This window comes from Nansenia antarctica (genome assembly GCF_963989245.1).
Source record: "Nansenia antarctica genome assembly, chromosome: 16".
NCBI classification, from domain to species: Eukaryota; Metazoa; Chordata; class Actinopteri; order Argentiniformes; family Microstomatidae; genus Nansenia; species Nansenia antarctica.
The window spans coordinates 26627313-26654812 of record NC_137686.1 but is presented as its reverse complement, the minus strand read 5'-3'; the positions used below and the strand labels follow the sequence as shown (position 1 = coordinate 26654812).

Below are 27500 nucleotides of genomic sequence, written 5' to 3'. Positions count from 1 at the left end.
AACTTGGTTTTATATAGCACCTTTCACAAACCCAAGGACGCATTACAGATTTTACAGACAGAAAGTCAGACAGACACAACAGAAAAACAACAAAAAAACAAAAAACAAAGAGACAGTGACAGTGACAAAACTAAACTAGGGGCCAAAGGCCTTGGTGAACAGATGGGTTTTGAGGGCTGATTTGAAGGTGTCCAGGGTGGGGGCGTTGCAGAACAACAAGGCTATAATTAAGCAGTATCACAAGAGAGGGACGGACTGCTGTTATACTGAATATCAGAACGGCTGTGATTCGGTCAAGAAAAATCACAGCCGTGCTGATATTCAGTATAACAGCACGACCTTGAGTGAGATATTGGTTTTATATAACAGTTCTACAAGCGCCATTTATTAGTTAACAGTAATAAGGCGCCAGCAGATTATGATTTGTTCATTTATTTAATCTGGCTCCTCCGCCAACACAAATAGTTCCGCAACTGAACTTGCTCTTGGAACTTGGCACTGGGCTGTTGCCAAGCAACCTGAACACAAACGCTTTGCGGTACCACTGTCATTGCTTTATGATGAATTTATCATTCATTACTACTTATCATATTGTATTGTTCACTATATCACTTATGGCTGTAGGTCAAGTATGTGACCAATACAATTTGATTTGATTTGGGAACTGGGAGAGAGGGTAGTCCTAAACTGGTGGACCTAGTCTGTTCCTAAATAAGCCAATTCCTGTGTCGGTTGCCAAGGCCAACACGATTAGGACGACAAACGTCATGTCCATGCCTGCCAAGGTTTGGCAAGAAACAACACCACACTAGTTTCGGAGCACATGTTAGATTAGATTAGATTAGATTTAACCTTATTGTCATTGCAGAGTACAACAAGTACTTCTATCCTCACACTAGAAGCCATAACTGCAGTATTTCTACCTTCTGAAACGATGGCTAGGACTGGTGATATCAAGCAAAAGGTTATTTTGATCACTTCCAATTCAAAAGGAGCTATTAGATATTCCCTTTCTGTTCTGGACGCACAATTCGCATTTCTCAAAAACAACAAACTGTCAACTTCTATGACGTCCTGCTGCAAGGCATTCTGGAACCTGCAGTTCCGTACTTATTTTTAAACTCTCTTAACGATAAATAATAACTCTTTTAACTGTCATACATAATGTCAATTAACTATTATTATACATATTAATCAATCTCTCTTAACTGTCAATCAATCATGCAACCTATAAAGTTAGGGATAGGGTTACAACAACAACGGTTAACTAGAAGCCGTAACTTGTTTCTCTACAGATCTCACGAGACGAAGGAGACGTCATATCAGTCTGGCAGCAGCTGTGAGGTTTACCTCTGAAGAGTCGTGGACCCACTGGCCGTCCACGAAGAACTTGTACTGGTGCTCTCCCTCCGGCAGGTCCAGGATGGCTACAAAGTCGTTGTGGCTTCGGGAAAAAAGTCATAGAAATCAAATATGAATACACTTACAATACACACCATTGTCTTTTTTGTTTCCCTGTGCTGGTGATCTCATGGGAGATAAGCAATGACACATTGTTATAGATAATGGTGGTTCAACCACAAGACAAGACGAGGCAGCGAAACGCTGAAAGAAATGCTGAAAGGCCTATTATTAAGCCATTTAAGGCTAGCGAGGGAGGTTCAGAATTTCACTGCCTCGTCTTTGTGTTGTGGTTGAACCTCTTGCTTGAGAGACACACACACATAGGCGTCTCCATGGTTACTGAGTCCTCGCCTTTACCAACACCCTGCCAACATTCAAACAGGCCCTCAAAGCTAACCTTCACCAGTTAACCCTCTCCCCCTTCTCCCCCCTCCCCTTTCCATGTGTCCCCAGCACTACCTTAATTACACTTTCTTTTATTTATTTACTTTGGTCTTTTCACTTTGTAAAGCATCTTTGAGTCTCTTGAAAAGCGCTATATAAGTCTGATGTATTATTATTATTATTATTATTATTATTATTATTATTATTATTATTATTATTATAGACACAATACAAAGACACTTAGATTTAGATTTAGTAATCAAAAAAATTATTTTCTTTTCTTTTTTGTTTCTTTTTATTTTACTACTCGATCTTTTCAAGTTTGTAAAGCTTCTTTGAGTGTATTATTATTATTATTATTATTATTACCTCTTGTTCAGCGGGATCTTGTTGTTCCAGTTGTTGAAGGACCCAGCGATGTAGACCTCCTTGCCGCCCCCGGCCCAGCGGATGACGGTGGGTCTGGACTGAGGACTGGTCTTCACCAGGTCGTCCAGGTCCGGGGTGAAGTCCTTATCTCCCGACACCTGAGAAGATAAATGGTAAACAGACTGACTTATATAGCTCCTTATTCCAAAGCGCTTTACAACGGCCTCTCATTCACCCATTCACACACACACACACACACACACACACACACACACATTCACACACCAATGGCGGCAAGCTACCATGCAAGGCGCCGGCCCGCTCACTGGGAGCAATTTGGGGTTCAGTGTCTTGCCCAAGGACACCTCGACATGTGGCCAGCCGGGGCTCGAAAACCACCGATCTGCCAACCTTGCGATCATTAGACGCCGGCACTACCTCCTGCGCCACAGCCGCCCCGGTTAGTTACCTTAGACTCCAGGCCGTGGGTGTTGAAGATGTTGGGGTCATCGGTGCTGTCCACCATCTTGCTGGGCTCCAGGTCTTTGTGGCTGCCGCTGCTGTCCGTGCGGTGGGCCTTGGCGCCATGGCGATCCCCGGACACGCGGTCACTGGTGTTACCCATGATCCCCTGCTCGCGTCAGCACAACCCAGGTCACTGACAGAGAGAATTAGGCTAACAGTTGGGAACGGTGTTAGTTCTGAGTTTACTAGCTAAGGCTTTACTAGCCATGCCTTTAAATGACATGTCGAATGATCCTTGTGTTGCCAAAGAAATGGGATTTGTTGGAGCTATGTAGGCTACAGTAGGAGCTAAGTCCTGCTATCTGACTATCTGCCAGGAATGGAAGTCCACCAGCACTATGTGACCAGCTGTCATGGGAAGGGGGTGGACACTGGCTCTCTAATATATATATAATATATAACATATGCCAAGCTCTCTCTCTCTCTCTCTCTCTCTCTCACACTCACACTCACACTCACACTCACACTCACACTCACACTCACACTCACACACACACACACACACACACACACACACACACACACACACACACACACACACACACAGAGAGAGAGAGAGAGAGAGAGAGAGAGAGAGGGAGAGAGAGAGAGGGAGACAGAGACAGAGACAGAGAGAGAGAGAGACAGAGAGACAGAGAGACAGAGAGAGAGAGAGAGAGAGAGAGAGAGAGAGAGAGAGAGAGAGAGAGAGAGAGAGGGACAGAGAGAGAGAGACCATGCACCATGGACGTTCAGTACACATCTTGTGACCAAACAATCATCCAGGTGCCCTCTTATAAGTACTTAGATATTCAATTAGACAACCATCTCTGCTGGAATACACACTTAGACAGCTTATATAACAAACTACAGCAGAGGCTTTATCACCTGAGGCGACTCAGACTTTATGGGGTGAGAAAGCAGATCATGAGAATTTTCTATCAGTCCATTGTTGAAAGTGTAATCCGATATGGAATAATTGTGTGGTTTGGCAACTTAACTGTACAACAAAAAAACAGACTAGTCAGCATTCACAAAACAGCTATGAAAATTGTAGGTGAAAGAGACTATGTGATCCTAAATAAACTATATGAAAAAGCTGTCCTGGACAAGGCTAACAAGATAATCGCAGACCCCCAACATCCGCTCTCCACAGAATACGAAGTTCTCCCCCTAGGTAGAAGGCTTCGCATGCCAAGATGTAACTATAAGCTCTTAAAACTATCATTTGTCCCATTCTCCATTAAACTAATCAATTTTCTCAAGCAGAAACGATGATTAGGACATGATCACCAGCCCCTGCACTTTATCTTAGACACCACTTGAAGGGCCATGTGCAATATATATTTATACCAAATGATGCCATGTCCAGGTGGAAACTGCTGCCAATGTCACTCAATGTTTGCTGCTGTCCTGTTGTTTACTTTGCCTACTGTATGTTGTATGTATCGTCTCTGTTGCACTTGAAGCATGAAAGTACCATGCCCAAGACAAGTGTCCCCTCGGGGACAATAAAGTATAATCAATCAATCAATCTCATGCTACCTGGCAAAGCCATAACAGCCAGTCGCACTGCCACCTATGATCATTCTAGCAAAGGCTGCGCTCGTAAATTCGCTCCGAGAGCGCCGGAACGCACGCTGGGTTCAACGGCATAAAGGGACCAAGAAGTTTGATTGGACAAGAAGCATTCCGCGAGTGCTGATCAGATTTCCAGAGCGTATTTACGAACGCACCCAAATAATATTTTTAGCTGCCCCTCTTGCCTTGCACAGCTAGTGCGGCCAGCTATACTTAGGTTGTTGAATTCCTGTCCGTGACATTCATGACAATATCGTCCCACTTTTATCTTAACAGTGTTTAGATAACAGTGAACTCACCTGTTATAAAGGTTTACAGTTGGTTTTACTGTCGCAGGTTCCTCTCCAACTTTGACAACATCGACATTCTTCGCCTTATCAACAACTACGGATAGCGCGTCAGGACAAACAGATTAGCCCCGTTTCGCGAAGTGAAAAGTCGAAAAGGTCGTCTGTACAAAAAATGTGCCACACAGAAGAAGAATGATATTAGAATCATTTTATTCATGAAAAACATAAACTGGACGAATTGTCTGCAGTTTTAATAGTTTTTTTTTTTTTTTGTGTGCAAAATATAAGACAGTTTCCTTGGATGGATGGACGATGTTCAGTGGTCACTTAAATAGGTCAACCTTTGAGGTCCTCTGGCGTTTCATGGAAAATAAAAAGGAGGGATGACGTAATTTCATTAATTCATTGTCAACATTGTAATATCAGGGGGTTCCGTTATGTAGAAGCATGCAGAAATAGTCAGGGACACAGGCTCGGCCTATCATCATCACACACAAACCTCAAACAGATACCAAACTGCCTACTAACCAAGAATCCAGTCAGGGTGTTGGAGAGAGACTCAAACCCTCTCCTGACTTTACTCTTGGACTTTTTGCTTGGCTCCTTCTCCTCCTCCTCTTTCGACACACCAGGCTTGAATGAACGAACGAATGAATGAATGAATGAATGAATGAATGAATGAATGATGATCTTTATTGTCATTGTAACACAACGAAATGGTAAATGCAAGCCCTAGGTGCTAACAAACAAACACAGTCCTAAGATAATAACAAAACAAGAATGAGACATAAATAGACATAAATAGGGGGGATATAAATAAAAATAGGGGGATAAGTGATCGGTAGGAATCTGAGAATGTATCTATTATGTAAACTTATATGCATATATACACTATATATAAGGCCTATTCACAGGGGGGTATAGAGACAGGGGGGAGTTAGCATGTAACTGTGTACTTTTATAAACATGTAAACGTATGAACTAGTAACTTATATCCAGTTTATGAAAAATATATGAACACAAGAATGTAAACATATTGCAAGGTTATAGAACATTGCACTATTCCCTTGGTTATTGCACACTACTGGTTACAGAGGGGATTTTTGTTTTGTTTTGCATACAGTTCAATGAGTAGAAAGGCCTTTACACGTACCCAGAGTTAAATCACGACATATTTAGCTAGTAGACGCTTAAATGATGCCCTTTAACGACTGAACTGGCACAAGATATCAGTATTTCTCACACGGTCGACCGTGTCAACGGATCTCACCTTCATCTCAGTGATCTGCTCCGTGACAAGCTGTAGCCTCTCTATGAACTCGTCCTCCATGCGTCTGATCCTCTCCTGGCGCTGCTTGGTGCTGGAGGCTCCTGCCCTGTCCTCCCTGACCTCCCTGACCTCCTCTTCCTCATCAGCATCATTGCCATCATCATCATCAACTACTGGTGAACGCACTGGTCTGTGCCTGGAGGAGGACTAGGGAAAGGGCAAGACGTGAGGGGCACACACAACTTTTATTTAAATGTGTATAATAATAATAATAATAATAATAATAATAATAATAATAATAATAATAACTTTTATTTAAATGTGTATAATAATAATAACTTGTATTTAAATGTACAATAATAATAATAACTTTTATTTGTATAGCACTTTTCCTGCAAACGTTGCAGCTCTTTTTTTTTTGTTTTTTTTTCTTTCCTAACACCAGGGGAGCCCCCCCTCCCAAATGTCGTTGTTTGGTACCTGTACTATATCAATGACAATAAAGACCATTCATTCATTCATTCATTCATTCATCTTGTTGTATATCTCCATGAGCACTAGGCCTACGTTTGTTTCTTTTCGAATGAGAGTGATGAAAATAGTCGTCAAAGAATATGAGTGGGGGGAGATTATTAGTCTAGGTTTACATGAAACCTTTGAGTAGGGATGAATGTATACACATACTTTAAATGAATGTGCAATAACACTATGTGCAATATGACAACCCTCGGGTACATAAGGTTCAGAGATAGGAAATGTTAGGATATTTATAGCATAGCATAGAGTACAGCACCGTGTTTTATTTGTATAGTATAGTATAGTGGATAGTGTACATAGCCTTTATTTATGTAAACCAGCTCTTTTTCCCTTCTTGTTTTTAGTATTTTTTTCCTAGCACCAGGAGAGCCCCCCCTCCTAAATTTCGTTGTATGGTACCTGTACTATATAAATGACAATAATGACCATTCATTCATTCATTCATTCATTCATTCATTCACATACCTTCTTTGATGGCCTTGGTGGCCTGTTGATGGGCCTCCTCTCAATCTCTGGGGAATCTTGCTCATCAGGATCTATGTACTGGGGAAAGTTTTTTTTTTTTTTTTTTTACAGAAAGCTTACAATAGAAAACTCAATGTCGCCTACTGCAACCTGGGTTACATGATTTTTCTCCAGAATAACTCATTGTAGGCTTACAATTCTTTCAACTTTGGTCCTGTTGGCTGGTTTCTTGTATTTCTTTTTCTGTTTTTCTGTTGAATTATCCTCAACTGTCCAGTTCAACACTTTCGGGGAGCTCAGTCGAGGGTCATGTAGCCCTAACCCTTGAATGAGACCGTGTGAATCCTATAATATTGTATAAACAAAGAGTTGATAATATTATTGTGCCTGAAACAACAAACTCTAGTAGCAAACCAGTAAAAAGAACAACAAATGATAATAATAACTTATAACTTACCATATTCAGGCTATAAATCCTTTGCATCCACTCGTTGCACTGTTTGAAATAATGTCTTTTTGTTTTATTTCAAACTTGTGTTGACGACGCGCGTTCGATCGATGCGTCGGTTCGGTTTCATCCATAAACATATCGGAGCACGTGTGTTTAGAGTCTCCCGGTTAATAGGCCTTATCAATAAACGTCCTGAAAAAAACGAAATACTGATAGAAGTCTCATTTAAAAAATGATAGCACAGCTTTGTAAATATACACATGCATTGCCTTTAAAATGATCATGCGGCTGATATTTGATGGTCACATTTTACAGTAATATTATAACTTCCTAACTATATCCACACACACACGTGCACTACCTGCAGATGGAGCCACGCACACATGAGAATGGAGGCTACATGCCATGTCTCTTGATGCAAGTGCAATGTAGATAATCAATTGCACTCTTATCATTTATTCAAGAATGGGAAAACGACTCTTTATGTTCATTTGTTACAAGTGATTCAATCCATAAAATGTGCATTGCATTCATGTTTCATCTCACTACCAAAGAGTACAGTATATGATTAGCATTTCATATACTAAACATCATTAAGACATGCAGGCAACATAACAATCATTGGCCTCAAGAATTACACACGGTTTGAGCTATACACTGTATAGCTTAAAACTATTGTTAAAACTATATAATAAATATAGAACCGTATTTTGATCTCAATAAACATATATTGTAAATCTGGAGAGGGATAATAACTGTGATGACAGGAAACGTTTTAGTACATGAGTCTACCTTCCTGTCACTACTTATGGTGACATTACAGTATAACAGAACTGGGACTTTTAACTATCACTCCGCCGCACAGATGTTCTATTAAATGACCGTTAATTAGACTACTATGTTTGTGTTCAGGTTAATCAGACTACATGTTTGTGTTCAGGTTAATTAGACGACATGTTTGTGTTCAGGTTAATTAGACTACATGTTTGTGTTCAGGTTACTAGGCAACAGTCCAGTTGAAGTTCAGTTGCAGAACAATTTTTTGTTGGCAGAGCCCAAATACATGATTAAATAAACAAACAAATAATAGCCTAATCTGTTGTCGCTTATTACTGTTAACTAATAAATGGCGCTGTAGAACTGTTGTATAAAAGCAATATCACACTTGAGAATATCATGCAGTAGACTGTCTATCCCTGACTGCTAGTAGAACACAGCATTGGCTCCTGTATGTTTATAAAGCCATCTTAAAAATCCAAAAGCTACCTAGATCCCTGACATCCCTCATTACAAGGAATAGGCTAGGTGCACGATCTCACTACTTCCTGAAAGGCAACTGGCATGAACATATCCTGTCTCACTCTATTGGTTTAATTGATTAATCAGCTGTGCACTGTGTGTTCCAACGGTTTACCGCACACTGCGCACAGCTGATTAATCAATTAAACCAATAGAGTGAGACAGGATATGTTCATACCAGCTGCCTTTCAGGAAGTAGTGAGATCGTGCACCTAGCCTATTCTAGTCATCACCAAACAAGATCTCATGATAGATCATTAGTTCATGAGGTCATTCAAGTCAGAACTGAGCTGGGGGAAAAACTGATTTTAGTTACTGCGCCCCTAGTGGTTGGAATGAGTGTCAAGAGAATCTCAGTCTCTTTGGGCAAGTTCAAAAATGTGATTTGTGAGTGAAGTTGAGGTCGAGGTCTGTGCATGTTTTTTTAAAGGATGTTGCCATAATGTTTATTAGTTTTAATGGGTGAATGTTTTTGTATTGATACATTGATGTGTGATATTTTTGGATTGTCTTAAAATGCTATTTAACCAGGGCACTCAATCAATGGCACTTTGATCTCAATGGGTTAAATAAAATGTCATTTTAAAAATGGGTTAAAAATGTAATTAAATTTAAAAAAAAATCTGTGTGTATGAGAGGGTGGTTATGTAATGAGTTGAACTGGACGGTGCATACAGTAGATGATATCAGGATTGGATTTCAGTCAAACAGTAGGCGCTGAGGTCATTTCAGGACCTCCTCTCAGCTCAAGTCATGTGACAACAGGCTATCTATGAAAGCCTTTGTGTGAAAAGTTCACAGGAAGCAAAGCTTCACAGTCAGTGTGAACAAGGACACGACATACTTATCCAAATCGTTAGCCTCATAGCATAATATGCCCAAGTCATATTTTGGCCAAATTGAGATATCTGCCTCTACTCTCCTAACACTGCTGAGTCACTGTGCATTATTGCCTATGCCATCAGCCTATCAGATTGCTTGTTACATTCCAAAATCAAAATCGAAAAGTCATCTCTTTGACATATACATTTGACAATACATACAAAGATGGCTCGGCTGACCACAAGTGAAGCATGACTTAGGCGATTATGCTATGAGGCTAACGAGATTTAAATCAATGTAAACCATACAAAACACCCGAAAGACATACACTAGCATTCTAACAACAGTTGAAATGGTATTGGAACTGTAAACATATCAAAACACATGGCTTATCAAAGATAAAATCAAAATGTAAAAAAACACAAGAATGTCGATGATGTTCAACCGATGACAAGGCACACTCAAATAATTTGTAGAACCTCTAAAATGTGCAATGTGCATGTAATGCATACTTCAGCGGAAACAAAAATACTTTTGCCTACATGGCTATAGCTATAGCTTTGGTCACCTCAATACCATTCTAAGACTCATACATGCAGTTCTTCTCAGTTATATTGCACATTCTTGTGTGAAAGTATCTCTCTATCTATTACTGGGGCTGAGTGTCATTTTTGTTGAGTTCCTATGTAGGGGAGGATATAAAGCTGCTCACCTAACTGATCTTAAGTCAGTTACACCGTCCCCACATCTGAATGGTTCACGTTAGGATTGGACGTAAGTGCAATCTGACCCGAGGTCTGTTTGTTTTTGAAAGAGCGACTTCTATCTCCTCCGTTGGAATGTCTCTAAGGACTCAATCTTTTAATGGGATGACTGTCATTTTCACAGTGAGTGCAACTGGCAACTGATATGGCCTAGTTTGGGCTGGCCCTGTCCAGAAGCCATCTTTAGTCTTGGACTTAGTTTTGTCCTGCTGGTTGATTGTCCATGCCTTATTTGGATATCCCTAGCCCGGTCTTCATGTACTCATAGACCACGTAGCTGATGCTCACAGCAGGGATCACTTTCATAAAGTTGGGGAGGATGCCCCGGTAGAGGCCGAAGAAACCCTCGTTGACCAGGATCCTCTTCACCAGGCGGCTCATGGAGGGCTGGTCCGTCGGGTCCAGAGTGGCTGAGGAAAGAGAGATGATACAGGGTTCCTACAAGCTTCAACAAGTCACATTTAAGACCTTTTTTAGAGACCTCTTTGAATAGAATTGTAGACCTATTCGTAACACCATAATACGATCGCTTTTTGTCATCCTCAACATTACCTGGGACAATAACCTTCCCCACGGACCACTAGTGTTCTGTTCTGATGTCCTGTTGTGTACATGTCTCTATGTGAAATTCAATAAAACATATTAACCAAAAATAAGATGATCATGGTCGTGTGTCCTGAGAGAGGCCTTACCCTGCGCCTGCATGCGTGTGCGGATCAGGGCGAGCGGGTAGCTGGCCAGCTGGCCACAGGTGCTGGAGACGGTACCACAGCCCAGCAGCACCAGGATCCCGGGGTTGGCCGTGTCCTTGGCATAGCGGGCCAGCCAGGCGTTCTTCAGACTCTGGAGTACCGAGGGAGGGAGAGGGAGAGAGAAAGAGAGAGGGAGAGGGAGAGAGAGAGAGAGAGAGAGGGAGAGAGAGAGAGAGAGGGAGGGAGAGAGAGAGGGAGAGAGAGAGAGAGAAAGAGATGAAGAGAAAGAGAGAGAGAGAGAGGGGGGGGGGTGAGCAACTGGCTACAATCCAGAACGTTTTCAGAATCAGCCTCTTCAAACCCAGAGGAGGAGGGAATTATTGACATTTCCTTTCAAATGTTTGGCATTAACAGACGCCTTTATCCAAAGCGACTTACAACACAAACACGTTTGTCTAAGTAAGTGAATCATCTACCATCAGTCACGACAATGACAACAAGACAGCTCATACAGCTTAATACACTGTATTATCATTGCTAGGAATCACAATGACTGAACTCTGAATCACTGAGGTGTGCATTACTCTTCTAATAAAAATATATAGGAGTGCTTCTTCTAAGCCTGACCCCCATTCGATCAAAGGCACAGTAAGCAGCTAATCCTTACTTGTAAGAGATAAAACAAGCTGAGTGCAGTGCATTGTAATGTAGAAGAGCATTGACGTGGCAATAATGAATCACCTCGTACACAGCCAGGTCGATGCCAGCGTAAGGAATGATGCCCAGTATGTTGGGAGTGTAGCCTTTGTAGAACGCTTTGATGCCTTCCTTCCTCAGAATCGTCTTGGCGCAGTCGAACATTCCGGAATACTGGCCGGTCTTTCCCAAGGTCAGTCTGGTCTTCATCAGCTACACAGAGGGAAGAGAGAGAAACGTTTATTTATTTTTATTTGACCAGATCAGTTGAGAACAAAATTCGAATTTTCAATGATGATCTGGCCAAGAATAAAAACAAATATATAAACAGAAATACTCAGGGTCAACATAAGACAATACATACAATACATGAGAACGGCAAAGACAGTGAAGATAAATAAATAAGAACAAATAGAAACAAAGTCAACTAATCTATGTGTGAAAAGAGAGCAGGGTGTGTGTGTGTGTGTGTGTGTGTGTGTGTGTGTGAGTGTGTATGTGTATGTGTATGTGGGGGTGGGCAATCAGCAGGGACAACAGTCAACTATGACCTGCTGAAGTTTATTTTTTGAAAATGGTAAGTGTACATAGTAACTTCATAGGAACAACATTCTTGTGATTCAACGATTAAATGTTTCTCAGTGTTTTTATTTTTATTTTCTCTTACTATCCTTCTTTTTCTGTATTTTTTTAATGCTATTATGTAAAGCACTTTGAATTGCCCCTGTTGTATGAAATGTGCTATACAAATAAACTTGCCTTGCTTTGCCACATGGGAATTTGACAGCCCTAATGCTTCTCTGAGAATTCTCAAAACGGAAAATTGAATACCATTTAGCTTTCACAAGAACTCGGGATAATAGCTTCTCGAAGTATTTCAGGAATTTTCTTACATATAAACTGTATCGCTGTGATGCTATAAAATATTTTTTACAGATAAAACCATATACAGTATACATGCTATTTAGCTGATGTTTCGTATCCAAAGTGACTTAGATGATACAGATGATACAGTGAAGCATACATCTTTCAGTATGGTCCCAGCAGGACTCGAAACCACAACCTACGCGTTGTTAGCACCATGTATATATGCCATTTAGCTGACGCTTTTATCCAAAGTGACTTCCGTTGCAGTGAGTGCATATATTTTTCAGTACATATGGCGTTGTTAGCACCATGCTCTAACCACAGTGGTTCTCAAACCTCTCCTCTGGGACCCCCGGCCGCTCCACATATTTGATCTGTTCCACCACCACCAGCACACCTGATTTGAGTACAAAGCATTTGTACTTGATTAGTTGAATCAGGTGTGCTGGTGGTGGAACAGATCAAATATGTGGAGCGGCTGGGGGTCCCCGAGGAGAGGTTTGAGAACCACTGCTCTACCGTGCCCCCAGGGGAGCAGCAGAGAGTGTGTGAGGTGTCCTGACCTCCATGGGGTAGATGGCCGTCTGTGAGGTCGCCCCGGCCAGGGAACCTGCCATGAACCTCTGGTGGGTCTTCACCGTCCCCCCCTCCGACGACAGCAGCTTCTTATACTGGCGCAGGAGACAAGAGACACACAGCATGACAACAACACACACACACACACACACACACACACACACACAGATATACAAAGACCTTATGTCTGCTCTCCCCCGGCTCCTAGCTATTTGTGGAACTGTCTTTCGCACGCACCCACACATTATATGCGCACGTCTGCACACGCACAGGCGTGCACACGCACCCACACCCACACACATATACACGCAAGCACGCACGCAAGCACGCACGCACGCACGCACTAAATGTTTTATTTATGTCCACATCAATACAAAGTGCATTAAGGACATAAACACTATCAGTTCATTGGGAGTCATTCATTTACGTTTGTGACTGTTTACAGCAAGCATCGTACACTTACAAGATTAACACACACAGACACACACACACATACACACACACACACACACACACACACACACACACACACACACACAGGAGTGGCTCCTGCTCCTAATTTAGTCAATCCTGAACGCGAAACCCAACGTACACTGTGAGTCACGATCAGTGGGAGGAAAGCACACACGCACACACACGCACACACACGCACACACACACACACACACACACACACACACACACACACACACACACACACACACACCTACACACAGAAACACACGCACGCACGCACTTTTCTACGCATTGGTTTTGTACTGCCTTCAAAACATCTCTATCTTTCTCACACAGAGATAAAGAGGAGGAATTTTTGACCACGAGGCAGCCGTCTCACCTGCTCGTAGGCCATGAATTTGATGGCCGTCTCAGGGGCGATCTTTAGCACGTTGACCCCGTTCCCCCTCCAGAGAGATTTCACCCCCCCTTCCTTGATCATCTGTTTGAACCCTCCGATCAGGCTGATCTTGTTTGATTTGGAGGAGTGGACCTGCAACACATCGTAGGTTACAAACAGCTCGACACACAGCTAGACACACACCTAGACAGTAGACACACACTAGACACACAGCTAGACACACAGCTAGACACACAGCTAGACACACAGCTAGACAGACAGCTAGACAGACAGCTCGACACACAGTTAGACACACAGCTCAACACACAGCTAGACTTTACTGTGCAGTCTGCTACATACCTGTGACTTTGTGACACTTAATAATGACCTATATATACAGTGATGCTTGAAAGTATGTGAACCCCTTGTGCAATCATAGATTGTTTTAGTTTTTACCATGAAATCTTTGTTTAATCAGAACCAGTCTTTTTTAGCTGACATAACAGGTTTATTACCAATTCCATATGTTGGTTTTTCTACTACACGCATGATTCCCTCTAAACCAACATATGGAATTGGTCAATATAAACCTGTTACGTCAGATAAAAAAGACTGGTTCTGATTAAATAAAGACTTTGTGGGAAAAAAACAAAACACAAGGGGTTCACATACTTTCAAGCATCAGTGTATATATATATACACAGTACCAGTCAAAGGTTTGGACACACCTTCTCATTCAATGGTTTTTCTTTATTTATATATTATTTTCTACATTGTAGATTAATACTGAAGACAAAAAAAAACTATGAAAGAACACATATGGAATTATGTAGTAAACAATAAAGTGTTTCAAAGCTACTTTGAAGAATCTAAAATATAAAACATATTCTGGTTTGTTTAACACTTTTTTTTGTTTACTACATAATTCCATATGTGTTCTTTCATAGTATTGATGTCTTCAGTATTAATATATTAAAATATGATATATACTGTATATGTATATATATATATATATATATATATATAGCTATATATAATAGCTGCCACTTTTGAATGAATGAATGAATGAATGAATGGTCTTTATTGTCATTGCTACAGTACAGGTACCAAACAACGAAATTTAGGAGGGGTGGCTCCCCTGGTGTTAGGAAAGAAAAAAAAACACTTTTAAAAAAAATCACAAGAAGGGAAGGAGCTGGTTTACATAAATAAAGGCTATGTACACTATCCACTATACTATACTGTACAGATAGACGACTAGGGTTGTCATATTGCACAATAGTGTTATTGCACATTTATTTAAAGTGTCGCAGTTTGCAGGCTTGAAATGTACATATTTGTGCCTCAGCACTACACCTGATCTTTACCCAAAGTGACTTAGATTGCAATGGATTTATGGAATATATATATACTGTATCAATGGCATATATGTAACAATGACCTAATAACAAGGTTTTTCATACCCTACCTGCATGAAGACTTTCATCCGGTCCAGAGGGGCGGTGCCGGTACGAGACACCGCCCCCGCCATCGCCCCGCAAACCAGCTGCTTCCACCAGCCCCCGGAGCTCTTCTCCTCCTCCGTGAACTCATCAGGGATGGACAGACTGTCCCCTATATCCAGCACCTAGGAAACCAAACAAACAAACACACAACACATCGTCAGCGATGAAAAAACCCTCACCAAGTACCGCCTACCTACCGCCTTTCAGGAAGTGGTTGTTTTCTGTCACAGCTTCCTTTTGTAAATTCTTTATCAGTGAGGGCCCTCCGGTGCGTGCCATGAACTGCATGCTCTGGTAACACGTTGTGGTCAAAACCACTAGAGATAAGAGACCGGTACTACAGACAGGCAGCAACAACCGCTTTCCACACACCACCACCACCTCCGCCCTAAACAATGGCGCAGAAATTCTATTCTCAACTGTCGTTGTCAGTTAGGAGCTGCCTTGCCACCTCACCAGCTGTGGTACGCGCGGGAGAGAGAGCAACACCATCTCACACCCAGAAATGTAGGGTTAGGGTCAGCTGTTAGGGTGCGTCTCGGTCGTCTAAAGAAGCGTCCACAACATGTCGTCTTCCTCATCTCTTCATCTATACTCTTCCCACAAGTCAAGGGTTAGGGGGTCGGGGGGTCGGGGGGGGGGGGGTACTGAGTAATGATAACCGACGCTTTCTAAAAACAAAAACAGAGTTTGCGCACAATCACTGTATTGCACACTCTAAGCTGCTTTTCTGGAGAGCGTTTAAGCGTATTATCTCAGCTCGGGGGGTGAACAGGGGTAAATCAATGCATTCCAAGATCCAGTTACACACTTTTACTCTGTCCTCTAGCCCTACTATGAGACTCATCATCTTAAATGATGACACAATGTTGTGTGTGTGTGCGTGCGTGTATGCGTGCGTGTGTGTGTGTGTGTGTGTGTGTGTGTGTGTTTATTGTTTATTAGCAAGGATCCCCATTAGCTGATGCCAAGACGACAGCTAGTCTTCCTGAGGTCCGTACATGTGTGTGTGTGTGTGTGTGTGTGTGTGTGTGTGTGTGTGTGTGTGTGTGTGTGTTTCCCCTTACCGAGGAGTGTTTCCAGTAGCGGATGATCTCGTTGAGGTTGTGCGCGGGGTTGAACAGGAAGTGTTCCCGCCACTCGTTCCAGTCCACCATCATGGTGCCGTCTATGTCCATGCTGAAGAAACACAGGGTGTCAGAAGAGAACCACACATCATCAGGCACCCCAGCCACCCACCCCAGCCCACCCCACCACTGGCCATCCCAGCCCACCCCAGCCACATAGAGCAGGTGAACGCATCACCAACACTGCTGCCAGGATAATTGGACTCCCCACACCCAACCTCACAGCACTAAACAACAGGGCCATCTCACTCATCGCAACCACAATAGAACAGGACATCACCCACCCACTCAATCTGTACCTCGCCCCACTGCCATCCGGGCGTAGGTACAGAACAGGTGCAAAAGGGCTCGCTTTGGCAAAAGCCTGATCCCCGCAGCCATTGTTGCCTTAAATAATAGACCGCGCTGAGTGTGCGTACTTGTGTGTGTGTCATGTGTAGTACTGTCTGTTTGTTGTCTGTGTTATACGGTGTTGTATACTGTACAGTGGTGTGAAAATGAATTTCCCCTTGGGGATAATCTAATCTAATCTAATCTAAGTCACACCTTTGTAGGATCCTCCGGGCGTCCTCCTTGGATATGTCCATGCCTAGCTCCTCCAGGGACTGTTTGATCTCCGAGGCGTCGATGCGACCTAGAGGAAAAGATACATTGAAGTGTTGTAAAGGGAACACTGTATTCTTTTATACATATACAGTATATCTATATATATAGATATATATCACCTTCAAATCAGTACTCAAAACCCATCTGTTCACCAAGGCCTTTGGCCCCCCTAGTTTAGTTTTGTTGCTGTCGCTGTCTCTGTGTTTTTCTGTTTTGTCTGTCTGACTTTTTCTTTCTGTAAAATCTGGAAAGCGTCATTGGGTTTGTGAAAGGCGCTATATAAAACCATTACCTTATTATTATTATTATTATTATTATTATTATTATTATTAGTAGTAGTAGTAGTAGTAGTAGTAGTAGTAGTAGTAGTAGTAGTAGTAGTAGTAGTAGTAGTAGTAGTAATAGTAGTAGTAGTAGTAGTAGTAGTAGTAGTAGTAGTATTATGTATACAGATATAGAATAAGGAATGTTCTATCATGTGTTGTTGTCATATGACAATGTAATGTCGTCTATGACTCTTCAAGTAGGCTACTTCCTATCAGGTAGGGTACTTCCTTAAATATTTCACCACAAGCAACTGTATCTTGACAGGGTGACAGAGTGACAACCAGTGCTTCCTAGAGTAGTAAAGAGTAGCCCCTACCGTCATTATTTTTGTCCAGGCTTTTGAACGTCAGTCGCAGTTTCTTCTCATGCTCTTTCAGATATTTGGTGAACTCGTTGAAGTCAAGGCAGCCGTCTTTGCTTTTGTCGCCAGACGATATGATTTTCTGTGACAAAAACAATCAGATGATTATTAGTTGATCTCTGTGTGTCACATTGCTTACCGGTAATGTAATGTGCAAGAAGACTTATGCACACATGAATGTGCCTATATTTAAATTGAATTGGTTGACTGATATATGAATATTGTTCCAAGTTATATCTTCTGGTGACGTCAATAGGTCAGGTTCCACTCAAGACCAGATACTAGAGATTGAGCTGTGTAACCAGACAGGGTTGGACATGGCCACCTCTCTGTAATTATCATTGTCATGATGACTCGGTCTTGAGTATGACCAGTTAAAACCTGCCCAGGCCTGGTGTCTGTGTCTGAGTCTGAGCACAGCTTCTAGGGTAGATAAGGCTCAGAGAATAGGAAATGTTAGAATAGGTATAGCATAGCATAGAGTACAGCACAGTGTTTTATTTGTATAGTATAGTATAGTGGATAGTGTACATAGCCTTTATTTATGTAAACCAGCTCTTTTCCCTTCTTGTTTCTAGTTTTTTTCCTAGCACCAGGGGAGCCCCCCCTCCCAAATTTCGTTGTTTGGTACCTGTACTGTATTAATGACAATAAAGACCATTCATTCATTCATTCTAGTGTGAATAGATTCACCCCAGGGTATCCTGGATGTGTGACAAGGGGAAACTGGGTGACATATAGCCTAGTAGTGACTGTACTTGAGGGTAGGCCTACAGCAGATAGCGCAGTAATGCATACAGGCAAGCAAACGCTATCAGTAGGCTACATGACACTAAATAATGAATGAATGGGTGAATGATTCAATGAGTAAACGAGAGCAGTCTTTAAACGGTGATGTGGTACTAGGCTACACGCACAGCTTGATATGATTGACTATCATGGGCCAGATGTTGATAGGACCCTTAACGATCCACGCTCCTCCAATCAATAAACATCTGGGACGTCCCAGCCAGGTAAGGCATGTGTCACATTTACCTGCGCTGCACCTTGGCGGAATATCCCCATGGCGGTAAGGCCCGCTCTCAATTCGGCGATATCCACTTTTCCATCTTTGTTGGTGTCCAGTTTTTCAAACAGGTCCTGGTAAGAAGACCTTTTACTGTCCGGGTCCCAGCACTGGGCGTGGGACAGGAGCAGCGCTCTGATCGCCTGGTGCATTGTTGCAATAAAGAAGATCTATCAACACTTCAGTCCAAGGCCCCTTTGGTTCTGGTGGTTTGGGTTTTGGTTAGATCCTGCAAATTTAAATGATAGCCCTTTGGTACAGCCAGCTGTCTCGGGGAAAGGGAAACCACGCCTTTCAGTGGAGATCGTATAAATATAATCCTAGCTGTGTAACAATCGCAATAATCACTCCACAAATATGGGTAGTAGATGAAATTCGAGTGGATAATTGGACTCAGGTCGACACATTGCAGCTCTCGGGGAAGACGGATATCCTAATTCCTGGTGATTCCTGCGGGCTGCCGTTCGTACAGTTGCTCCGAGAGCGCCGGAGCGCACGTTGGGTTCGACGTCATCACTGAAGCATCAATGCATCAATGTCATTTGATTGGACGAAGAGGCATTCCACGAGTGCTGATCAGATTTCCAGAGCGTATTTACGAACGCACGCCCCTGCCTGGTGAAACTGCGCTCACCGGATTGGAGGCGGAGCAAATAGTATGTCTGCAGTAAAGATGTTGGACACAGCTGTAACCAAGGGAATGTAACACACACTAAGTATGGACTCGATTCCAATCGGTGTATGTATTAACCGTATAAATGTATAATTACATCACCATCCCTGGACAATCTAGACAATTTGATGGCAGCTACTAGATTGTAATCATAAGTGCAATATTGTAATACAACTGTGAACATTTCAAACCTGCAAACTGCGACACTTTAAATGAATGTGCAATAACACTATGTGCAATATGACAACCCTCGGGTATATAAGGTTCAGAGATAGGAAATGTTAGAATATGTATAGCATAGCATAGAGTACAGCACAGTGTTTTATTTGTATAGTATAGTATAGTGGATAGTGTATATAGCCTTTATTTATGTAAACCAGCTCTTTTCCCTTCTTGTTTTTAGTAAAAAAAAAAATCCTAGCACCAGGGGAGCCCCCCCTCCTAAATTTCGTTGTATGGTACCTGTACTGTATTAATGACAATAAAGACCATTCATTCATTCATTCATTCATTAATTCATCCATCCATCCATTCATTCATTCATCCAAAAGCGTTGGCTCGACACTAGTAGTCGAAAGAGAAGATTGGCCTAAGTGTTTATTTGGAAACATGCAGACCATGGTGTAACATTTCTGGTGCCACCTGAATATATGTAATATATGTAATATATGTAAATGACGTATATGTATCCCACATTAGGATATTCAAATATCTCTCGGTCGGCATAGATATGAGTCGGCTTATTATTATGACATCACTGGACTGCTATGTTGAGAATATGGGAAGAATGAGATGTCTTGGCAGTATCGTGATTGACCGGCAGGTGGCAGAATGTCCTTGGATATCTGGTACAGTTTGCTGTATAATAATGCTCTTTGTGTCCACTGGTCAATATCATGCAGCATATTCTCAGTTAGGCTATTACAATTACTTAGTTTCAAAATCACAAACAGACATTCATTCCTAACAGTCATTCAAGGATGTGCCCTTTGGAATCAATGTTCCGCTGCAGACTACCATCACTTTATTACTTTATTATTACTTACTTTTACTTTTTTTTTAAAAACGTATTTTTGTGATTTTGTATGTTGCTGCAATGCCAATGTTGAAGAACTTAAGCCAAATATTGTTTTCTCTTGTGTACGTGTACATTGGATGTAATAAAATAAATTCTGATTCTGGATCTGATTCTGATGTACCGCTATTACACCGCCTACTGACAAAGCCTATCCATAAGCCATACACAGATATAGATAGATAGATATGGTTCTATATCTGCTGCAACGTTTGCAATAAAAGGGCTATACAAATAATGGTTATTATTATAGATTTGAATCATATTGGCCTCATATGTGAAGGCTAACTACTCTAAGGGCTGGTGAAATATTAATAATTTTGATTCTGTATGATATAGATGGATTGTATTTATGTCATTTTTTTTGACTGAGTGTTACCACACCACTTCACAAGATGTGTGTGCATGGCACGCATGCTAAAGATGTTATCATTAGGCCTGTAATGTGCTTTGTTGATATTCAAGAGCGACAGCTGTGAAGGGGGTTGGGATGGACTGAAATGTGGCAGTGAGTAGATATTATGTAATAGTCAACCAGACTGTAATACTTATACTAATGAACAAAAATGGTATTCAAGTGATTCAATCACGTTTTAGTATGATAACTTATTCTCAACATAGTAAAATATGTGTATAACACATTTGGGTTTCATTTCAGCTGCAAACACTCGAATTGACTTATATGGTTTGTAAGAAAAAACATGACTTAATTCAGTCTGTTTGCAGTTGAATGCTGCAATTTTGGTTATTCTTCGCAGTACGATCAAATATAGCTGCACAAAGTAACTATAAGGAACTCTTTGCCACCTAGCATTCGTAATGTTGACACTCTCTCCGCTTTCAAATCCAGTCTTAACACACCTTTTCACAACGGCATATTTGGTTTGACCTGCTGTATTTAGTTTGCTGTTATATCTGACTTGTTTTATCCGACTATGCTTTGTTGATTTTATAATGTTTTGATGTGTGGGTTTAACTGTAAGTCTTGTAAGGTGTCATTGAGAGCCTTGAAAGGCGCCCATAAATAAAATATATTATGTTATAATATTATGTATGATATTAATACATCAAGTTGTGATTGGTCGAATGAAATCATATGCAATCTTTACAGCCAATCAGGAGGATCGAAAGTAACGCTTGCTCCCGTAACGTAGGCTATTTACTCCGATACATTTGGGAATCTCCGGTCGTCATGTACGTTCGTGACCAGTGAAAGCAGCGTGAGGTGCCCTGTAATAAAACCCACCCTATAATAAAGTGAAGGGTCCCACCAGTGGGCTGGAGTCAGCTGTCAGAGGAGGAGGAGTACATGGCATAAGGCAGTACAGTAGCTCTCCAGCTCTCAAACTTGCTCCCGACAGCTTTAGAAAACTTTGGGTTAGAGAACAAACAATGTCTTTCATTATAATGAAGAAGAAGAAATTCAAATTCAAGGTGGATTTCGAGCTGGAGGAGCTGTCGTCTGTTCCGTTCGTCACCGGGGTCCTGTTCTGCAAAGTGCGTCTGGTGGACCGGGGGTCTGGGTTCACAGAGGAGTCCTCCCGGTAAGAACACTTGCTGGTCTTTTGCTTTTATTCATTGTAATTTTTTTATTTTCTTATGCTCCTCTTGCTGTATTTTTAAATAATGCATGTAACGCACTTTGAATTGCCCCTGCTGTTGTATGAAATGTGCTGTACAAATAAACTTGCCTTGCCTTGCCTTGTCTATTTTAAGCCACCCTACAGAGATCCTACTAGGACTAGCTGGCCAAAGATAGGCAAAATCAAAAGTCTTGTGACTTTGTGGTTAAAAATGCTGGGCAGTATTTTTTTGCGTGAAACTTTTGCACACTAAGCCCAATTTAATTCATATTCATTCATATTATAGCCTGGTTGTTTTGTAGGCTTAACTATGTAATATTTACAAACTGTGTCGATCGTTTTAATCACATATCTGACTGCTGATTATACTAGTTATTATTACTACATTTGATGGGAGTTGTGATAACATAGTTACCATGGTTTCCATGGTCGGACGCTTCTGGTGATGTAATTGTTTTCACTGACCCCCCCAGCCCAACAACACCTGGTCACGTGGGTCACCATGCAGGCATGACTTACCAACATTCGATGGCCAGGGGTGGTGCGTTCGTAAATACGACCTCTGGAAATCTGATCAGCATTCATAGGAATGCCTCTCATGGTCTTGTCCAATCAATTCACTTTTATTACGTTGGACCCAGTCTGTCAGAGCGAATTTACGAACGCAGCCCAGGAATGTTTCAGGCTTTGGTTTCGACACAACAGGAACGTCCAGCTAAAGACATTGCAGAACATTCCTTACTGTCCCGAAATGCCAAGCATCATTGATTTACTTATTATCACCTTGTTATTACTGATATCACTTATCAATAAGTGGTTATCTGTCTGGTAACTAGTCCTTTAAATGTTGATCTGGGAATTTTGTTTAATTGACTATTCCCCTGTCCAAACTGTCACGGTAGAGTCTGCAGAGTCACTCACTACCCATCTTCTGTCGTAGACTGAAGACCCGACCCATCTCTTCAGGTTACACCTTAACTGCTCCTCCTGAGACATCCACTACCCCCCAGCACTGCTTCTCCTGAGACACCCGCTTTTCCCCTTTACTGTGTCCCCTATGACTTCTACTGCCCCCCTTGTACTGTTTCTCTGTTCTCCAGTGTCTATATAAATATACATCACTGAGACTGTCAATGGCCCCGGGCCTGAGCTAGATTACTCTTCCTGATACGACTGGTGGATTGATGATTCACTTGCTTAGTCAAATGTATCGATTGTAAGTCGCTTTGGAATAAGGCGTCTGCTAAATGCCACAAATGTAAATGTAAACAGTAGAGAGACACCCAGTTTGACTGGAAATGACATGGAGTTTAGTAATGGACAGTAGTTCGTGGAATCTCTTAAAGACAAATCCGAAAACCGTCACTGATTCGATGTCCTGCATCCCTCCCTGCCTCAATACTGTGTCTCTGTTGAAAACCTCCCAAGGACCCAGAGCCGCTGAGATGGCTAGACAGATAAAGGCTGGTCTGGGATCAGTTTTAAGATTGGCTTTGAGGTGAATCTATAACTTTGACTCATGTTATCCATTCTCATTTCATGTTATCCATTCATTTGTTGTGACAACCTCACACAGCCTGCACATGACTTCCTCACACAATCCATGACTTCTGCCCCTTGGAAAATGAGTGTATACAGTGTATTGTTTGTTGTTTCCCCGAGAGATGGTATTTTTAAAAGATGTGGTTTATATGACAAACTGCACGAGGAGGAACAGGGTCACATACATGAGTCACTCACTCTGGAAAAGTGGACACACACACACACACACACACACAGCTGGAACACGTGCCGACCGAAGCTAACCGTCGACATTCCCCTAGTGACTTTGCCATGGCAACCGGGCTGCATTTTTTCAATTATACAAACATACCCTCACTTTCCTACGCATTGCTTAGGTCATTTCTCTGTTTCTGTGGTGAACTAGTCACAGTCGTTGCCTTACACAATGTATCAGCTGTGAATAAGAGTAGGTTTGGATTTTCCCCCCTCAGAAGGTTTTTTTTTCATATCTATTTTTATTTTAAATGTCAGTTTCCTCTGTGAAATATAGCCGGCCCTATTGTGTCAGTGCGCTATAGAATAGCTACTTCCACAATCCACACTCCTACAAGCACAATGCTACAGCAGTGGCTTTGCCAAACATGGACAGAAGCAGACAACAGTTGACGTAGGAACTACATCCAGACTGCTTGGCAGCAAGACAATGACTGAAGTTGGCCGGAGTTGAAGTTTGTCTCGTTTGTCAGGGCAAGGCAGCATGAATGTCTAGTGTCTCCTCACATAACATGTCACACTTATTAGAGAGGATCTCACCGGGTGTTTTTGACGGTGGAGGACTGTGTCTGTTTAGTTTCAGACAATTATTATACCAAGTAGGGATTAATGTGTCATGTAATTTTAACGTGAGTCATCCGCATTACTAGGATGTAGTAGGTAAGATTGTCTAACGCAGAGGTGTGTGTGTGTGTGTGTGTGTGTGTGTGTGTGTGTGTGTGGTGTGTGCGTGTGTGTGTGTGTGCGTGTGTGTGTGTGTGCGTGTGTGTGTGTGTGTGTGTGTTTCTCTCCCAGGGAGTCGGTGCAGGCTAACTGTGTACGCTGGAGGAAGAGGTTCTCCTTCCTGTGTAAGATGAGCGCCAACGCAGGGACAGGCGTGCTGGACCCCTGTATGTGTCGAGTGTCTGTGCGCAAGGTACAAAACACACACACACACACACACGTCACTTAAGGTCACTGATATGTCAACTTCCTACAACAATAGGTCAGTCACTAAAGGCTATGCCAACCGACGTAGGTGCTATTGGACACATTTGTGTTCTGAGGTTGAAAACAATATACATAAAGTACCAGTCAAAAGTTTGGACACACCTTATCATTCAGATGGGTGAGAAAGTGTGTCCAAACCTTTGACTGGTATTGTATAATATCGATATATTATAATTTATAACCTTTTGTTCTCTCTCTTGTAGGAAACGAAGGGCGGAAAGACCTTTGCGAAGGTAATGTTTCACTCCTGACTCTGCTGTCTAGTGATACACCCTCGACATTCTGACATTGACTTTCTAAGTACATAAATGCCAGAACATTCTTATCACCACTGATATGACAGTGTTTCCAGCCAAGGGCCAGTGGCAGGCTGTGTTTGATGTGTGCGTCATTCATTCTCTGCGAAAATCAGTGGCTCATTGTTCATAGAGGTGAGCGGTTAAAGATAATAAAAAGCTCAGTCCTTATTGCAAATGTCCGCCTTCGGTGACTGATTGCTTTGCAAAACACGACTGCTGTTTTGCCCTCTGTTAAAATGTTACTATCACAAAGCACGGCAAGGGAAACACCACAAAAATGGCCACCTATTTTCTTTCAGAGAAGGTCCTGTTATGTTGAAATGAGAGTCTTAACTGCTCAAACTGTGCTCAAACGATTGTCTAACGTGTTTCTGGCCTCCTGGTTCTGTGTAGCTGGGCTTTGCGGACCTGAACCTGTCTGAGTTCGCTGGGTCGGGCAGCACCACGCGTAGATGCCTGCTGGAAGGGTACGACACCAAGGCCAGACAGGACAACTCCATACTCAAGGTAATAATAATAATAATAACAATAATAATATCATAGTTTTATATAGCGCCTTTCGCAAACCCAAGGACGCTTTACAGAATTCACAGACAGAAAGTCAGACAGACACAACAGACAGAAAAAACTAAACAAAGAGACAGTGACTGCGACAAAACTAAACTAGGGACTTGGTGAACAGGTGGGTTTTGAGGGCTGATTTGAAGGTGTCCAGGGTGGTTAGGGGGCATTGCGGATCACTGTGGGGAGAGAGTTCCAAAGGGTGGCTGTCCCCGAAGGCTCTGTCCCCGAAGGTCCGTAGGTTGGTGCGGGGGGGTGGAAAGCAGACCCATGTCTGAAGCTACTAGCCCGACAGGACAACTCCATACTCAAGGTACTAAGCTAGGAGAGAGAGAGAGAGAGAGAGAGAGAGTTTTCTGCAACTTTCTCACGATTCCAGCATTTTCTCCCTCAGGGGGTAGCTTTGGGGAGTGTCAATGGCGTAGGCCCCAGATCTTGTTCTGGGTTATATCGCCAACTGGCATTGGCATCATGAGGGGTAGGAGGAGGAGGCTATACAGCACCACAAACGAGATTCTGGGTTGACCAGGGCTATCGGTTTGCACTGGAAGTCTGGCTCTGTCCCATTTCTCTCGAATGGTTCCCTCTCCTCGTCTCCCCCTGGACCACTGATCTGAGAGTGCTGGAGAAGTGGAAACAATATGGCACCGCCAACTCTGTTCATCTGCCTTCTGCTATCTCATTCCAGAACAGTTTAAGGGGACCACAAGGGGAACCGTGTTAGAATATTAGGACATAGCCCCGCCGTGGGGCATCGAGAAGCACACACATTCCCTTGTCTCAGTACTTGTACTCTGTGCAATGACTATGAAAGTTGAATCTAATAAAAATAAAAATAAAAGATGGTTGGTTGACACACTCCCCCCACTCTCTACTGTAGTCACCAGCATGTTTACGTCAGTGTGTACCAGTGTGTACGTGTAAACAGCCTGTAACTAAGGGGGGTAAAGAACCAGTCAATACCGGGTGAGGTAATCTAATACAGACTCACTGCTCTGACACGTCAACGTTGACAGACATGTCTCGGCCTGAGTAGAACTATGAGTGCCTGGCGTATGGAAAAGGAATATAGAATATCCCCGTAGGCCCCTTGGCCCTGATCCAGAGTCAGTTTACCCTCCCCCCAAACCCTCACCTTAAACATTGGTGGGGAAACACTCACAACTGACCTGAGATCAGTGTCCGGTGTCCACTGTCCAACTGAATGTGTCTTCTCCATAAGGGACTATCGTTGTGTAACACTATGGCTAAGTGTCTGACATCTGTCTTCTCTGTCATAGGTTGTCATCACCACACAGCTCATGTCGGGGGACCCCTGCTTCAAAACGTAAGCAAGCGCACCTTATTTCAACCACGTTTTGTCATCGTTTGGAATGTGTGTTCGTTCGTTGGTGCGTTCGTCTATAAACGTCGGACCACCGACCGTCTGTGGCTGAACAGACCAGAGTTCAGCTCTCGGGTTGACATCTACACGTCTTTTAATTATAGCCTCTTACCATTCCTGTGTAATTAGCCTAAAACGCCTATCCAATGTAAACCCAAAGTCAGTTGAAAGTTGTTCTTGAACCATTTGGAGTAAATGCACGGGGTTGGTCTCCTTTTGAAGGTAACACTCTGAAGTTGGTTCCCCCAACAGTAAGAATGACCTAAGTGGCACTGGCGTTGAGAAATACAAGTTTGAACACACTGAAGTAAATGTTTTTTTTTCATTTTTGCCTAAAAATGTTTTTAAAATGTAAAATGTG

At 42.3% G+C, this 27500-nt stretch overlaps 3 protein-coding genes across 3 annotated transcripts in view; 1 reads left to right on the top strand and 2 right to left on the bottom strand.

The window, feature by feature from the left end:
* prkab2 (protein kinase, AMP-activated, beta 2 non-catalytic subunit) overlaps positions 1 to 4612 on the bottom strand; it is an 8413-nt gene extending 3801 nt beyond the window's left edge. The window contains exons 1-4 of the mRNA XM_080546232.1: positions 4542 to 4612; positions 2627 to 2833; positions 2158 to 2315; positions 1351 to 1444 (exon numbers count right to left, since the gene is read on the bottom strand). Coding sequence (XP_080402358.1) covers positions 1351 to 1444; positions 2158 to 2315; positions 2627 to 2782 — 408 coding nt within the window. The 5' untranslated portion in view covers positions 2783 to 2833; positions 4542 to 4612. The remainder of the gene's footprint in view (positions 1 to 1350; positions 1445 to 2157; positions 2316 to 2626; positions 2834 to 4541) is intronic.
* A 5585-nt stretch (positions 4613 to 10197) lies between these two features.
* LOC308171390 (mitochondrial adenyl nucleotide antiporter SLC25A24-like) lies at positions 10198 to 18950 on the bottom strand (the record flags this gene model as incomplete). Its single annotated transcript, XM_080546231.1, has 10 exons — positions 10198 to 10550; positions 10833 to 10983; positions 11574 to 11741; positions 12959 to 13066; positions 13807 to 13959; positions 15275 to 15433; positions 16379 to 16490; positions 16985 to 17072; positions 17688 to 17814; positions 18768 to 18950. The coding sequence occupies 10 exons, from the start codon at positions 18948 to 18950 to the stop codon at positions 10369 to 10371; spliced, it is 1431 nt and encodes a 476-aa protein (XP_080402357.1). The 3' UTR covers positions 10198 to 10368.
* Positions 18951 to 21938: 2988 nt separating this feature from the next.
* LOC308171633 (EEIG family member 2-like) overlaps positions 21939 to 27500 on the top strand; it is a gene marked incomplete at both ends in the record, with an annotated part of 12517 nt that continues 6955 nt past the window's right edge. Inside the window, 5 exons of the mRNA XM_080546509.1 lie at positions 21939 to 22090; positions 24701 to 24821; positions 25099 to 25128; positions 25588 to 25701; positions 27036 to 27082. Coding sequence (XP_080402635.1) covers positions 21939 to 22090; positions 24701 to 24821; positions 25099 to 25128; positions 25588 to 25701; positions 27036 to 27082 — 464 coding nt within the window. The remainder of the gene's footprint in view (positions 22091 to 24700; positions 24822 to 25098; positions 25129 to 25587; positions 25702 to 27035; positions 27083 to 27500) is intronic.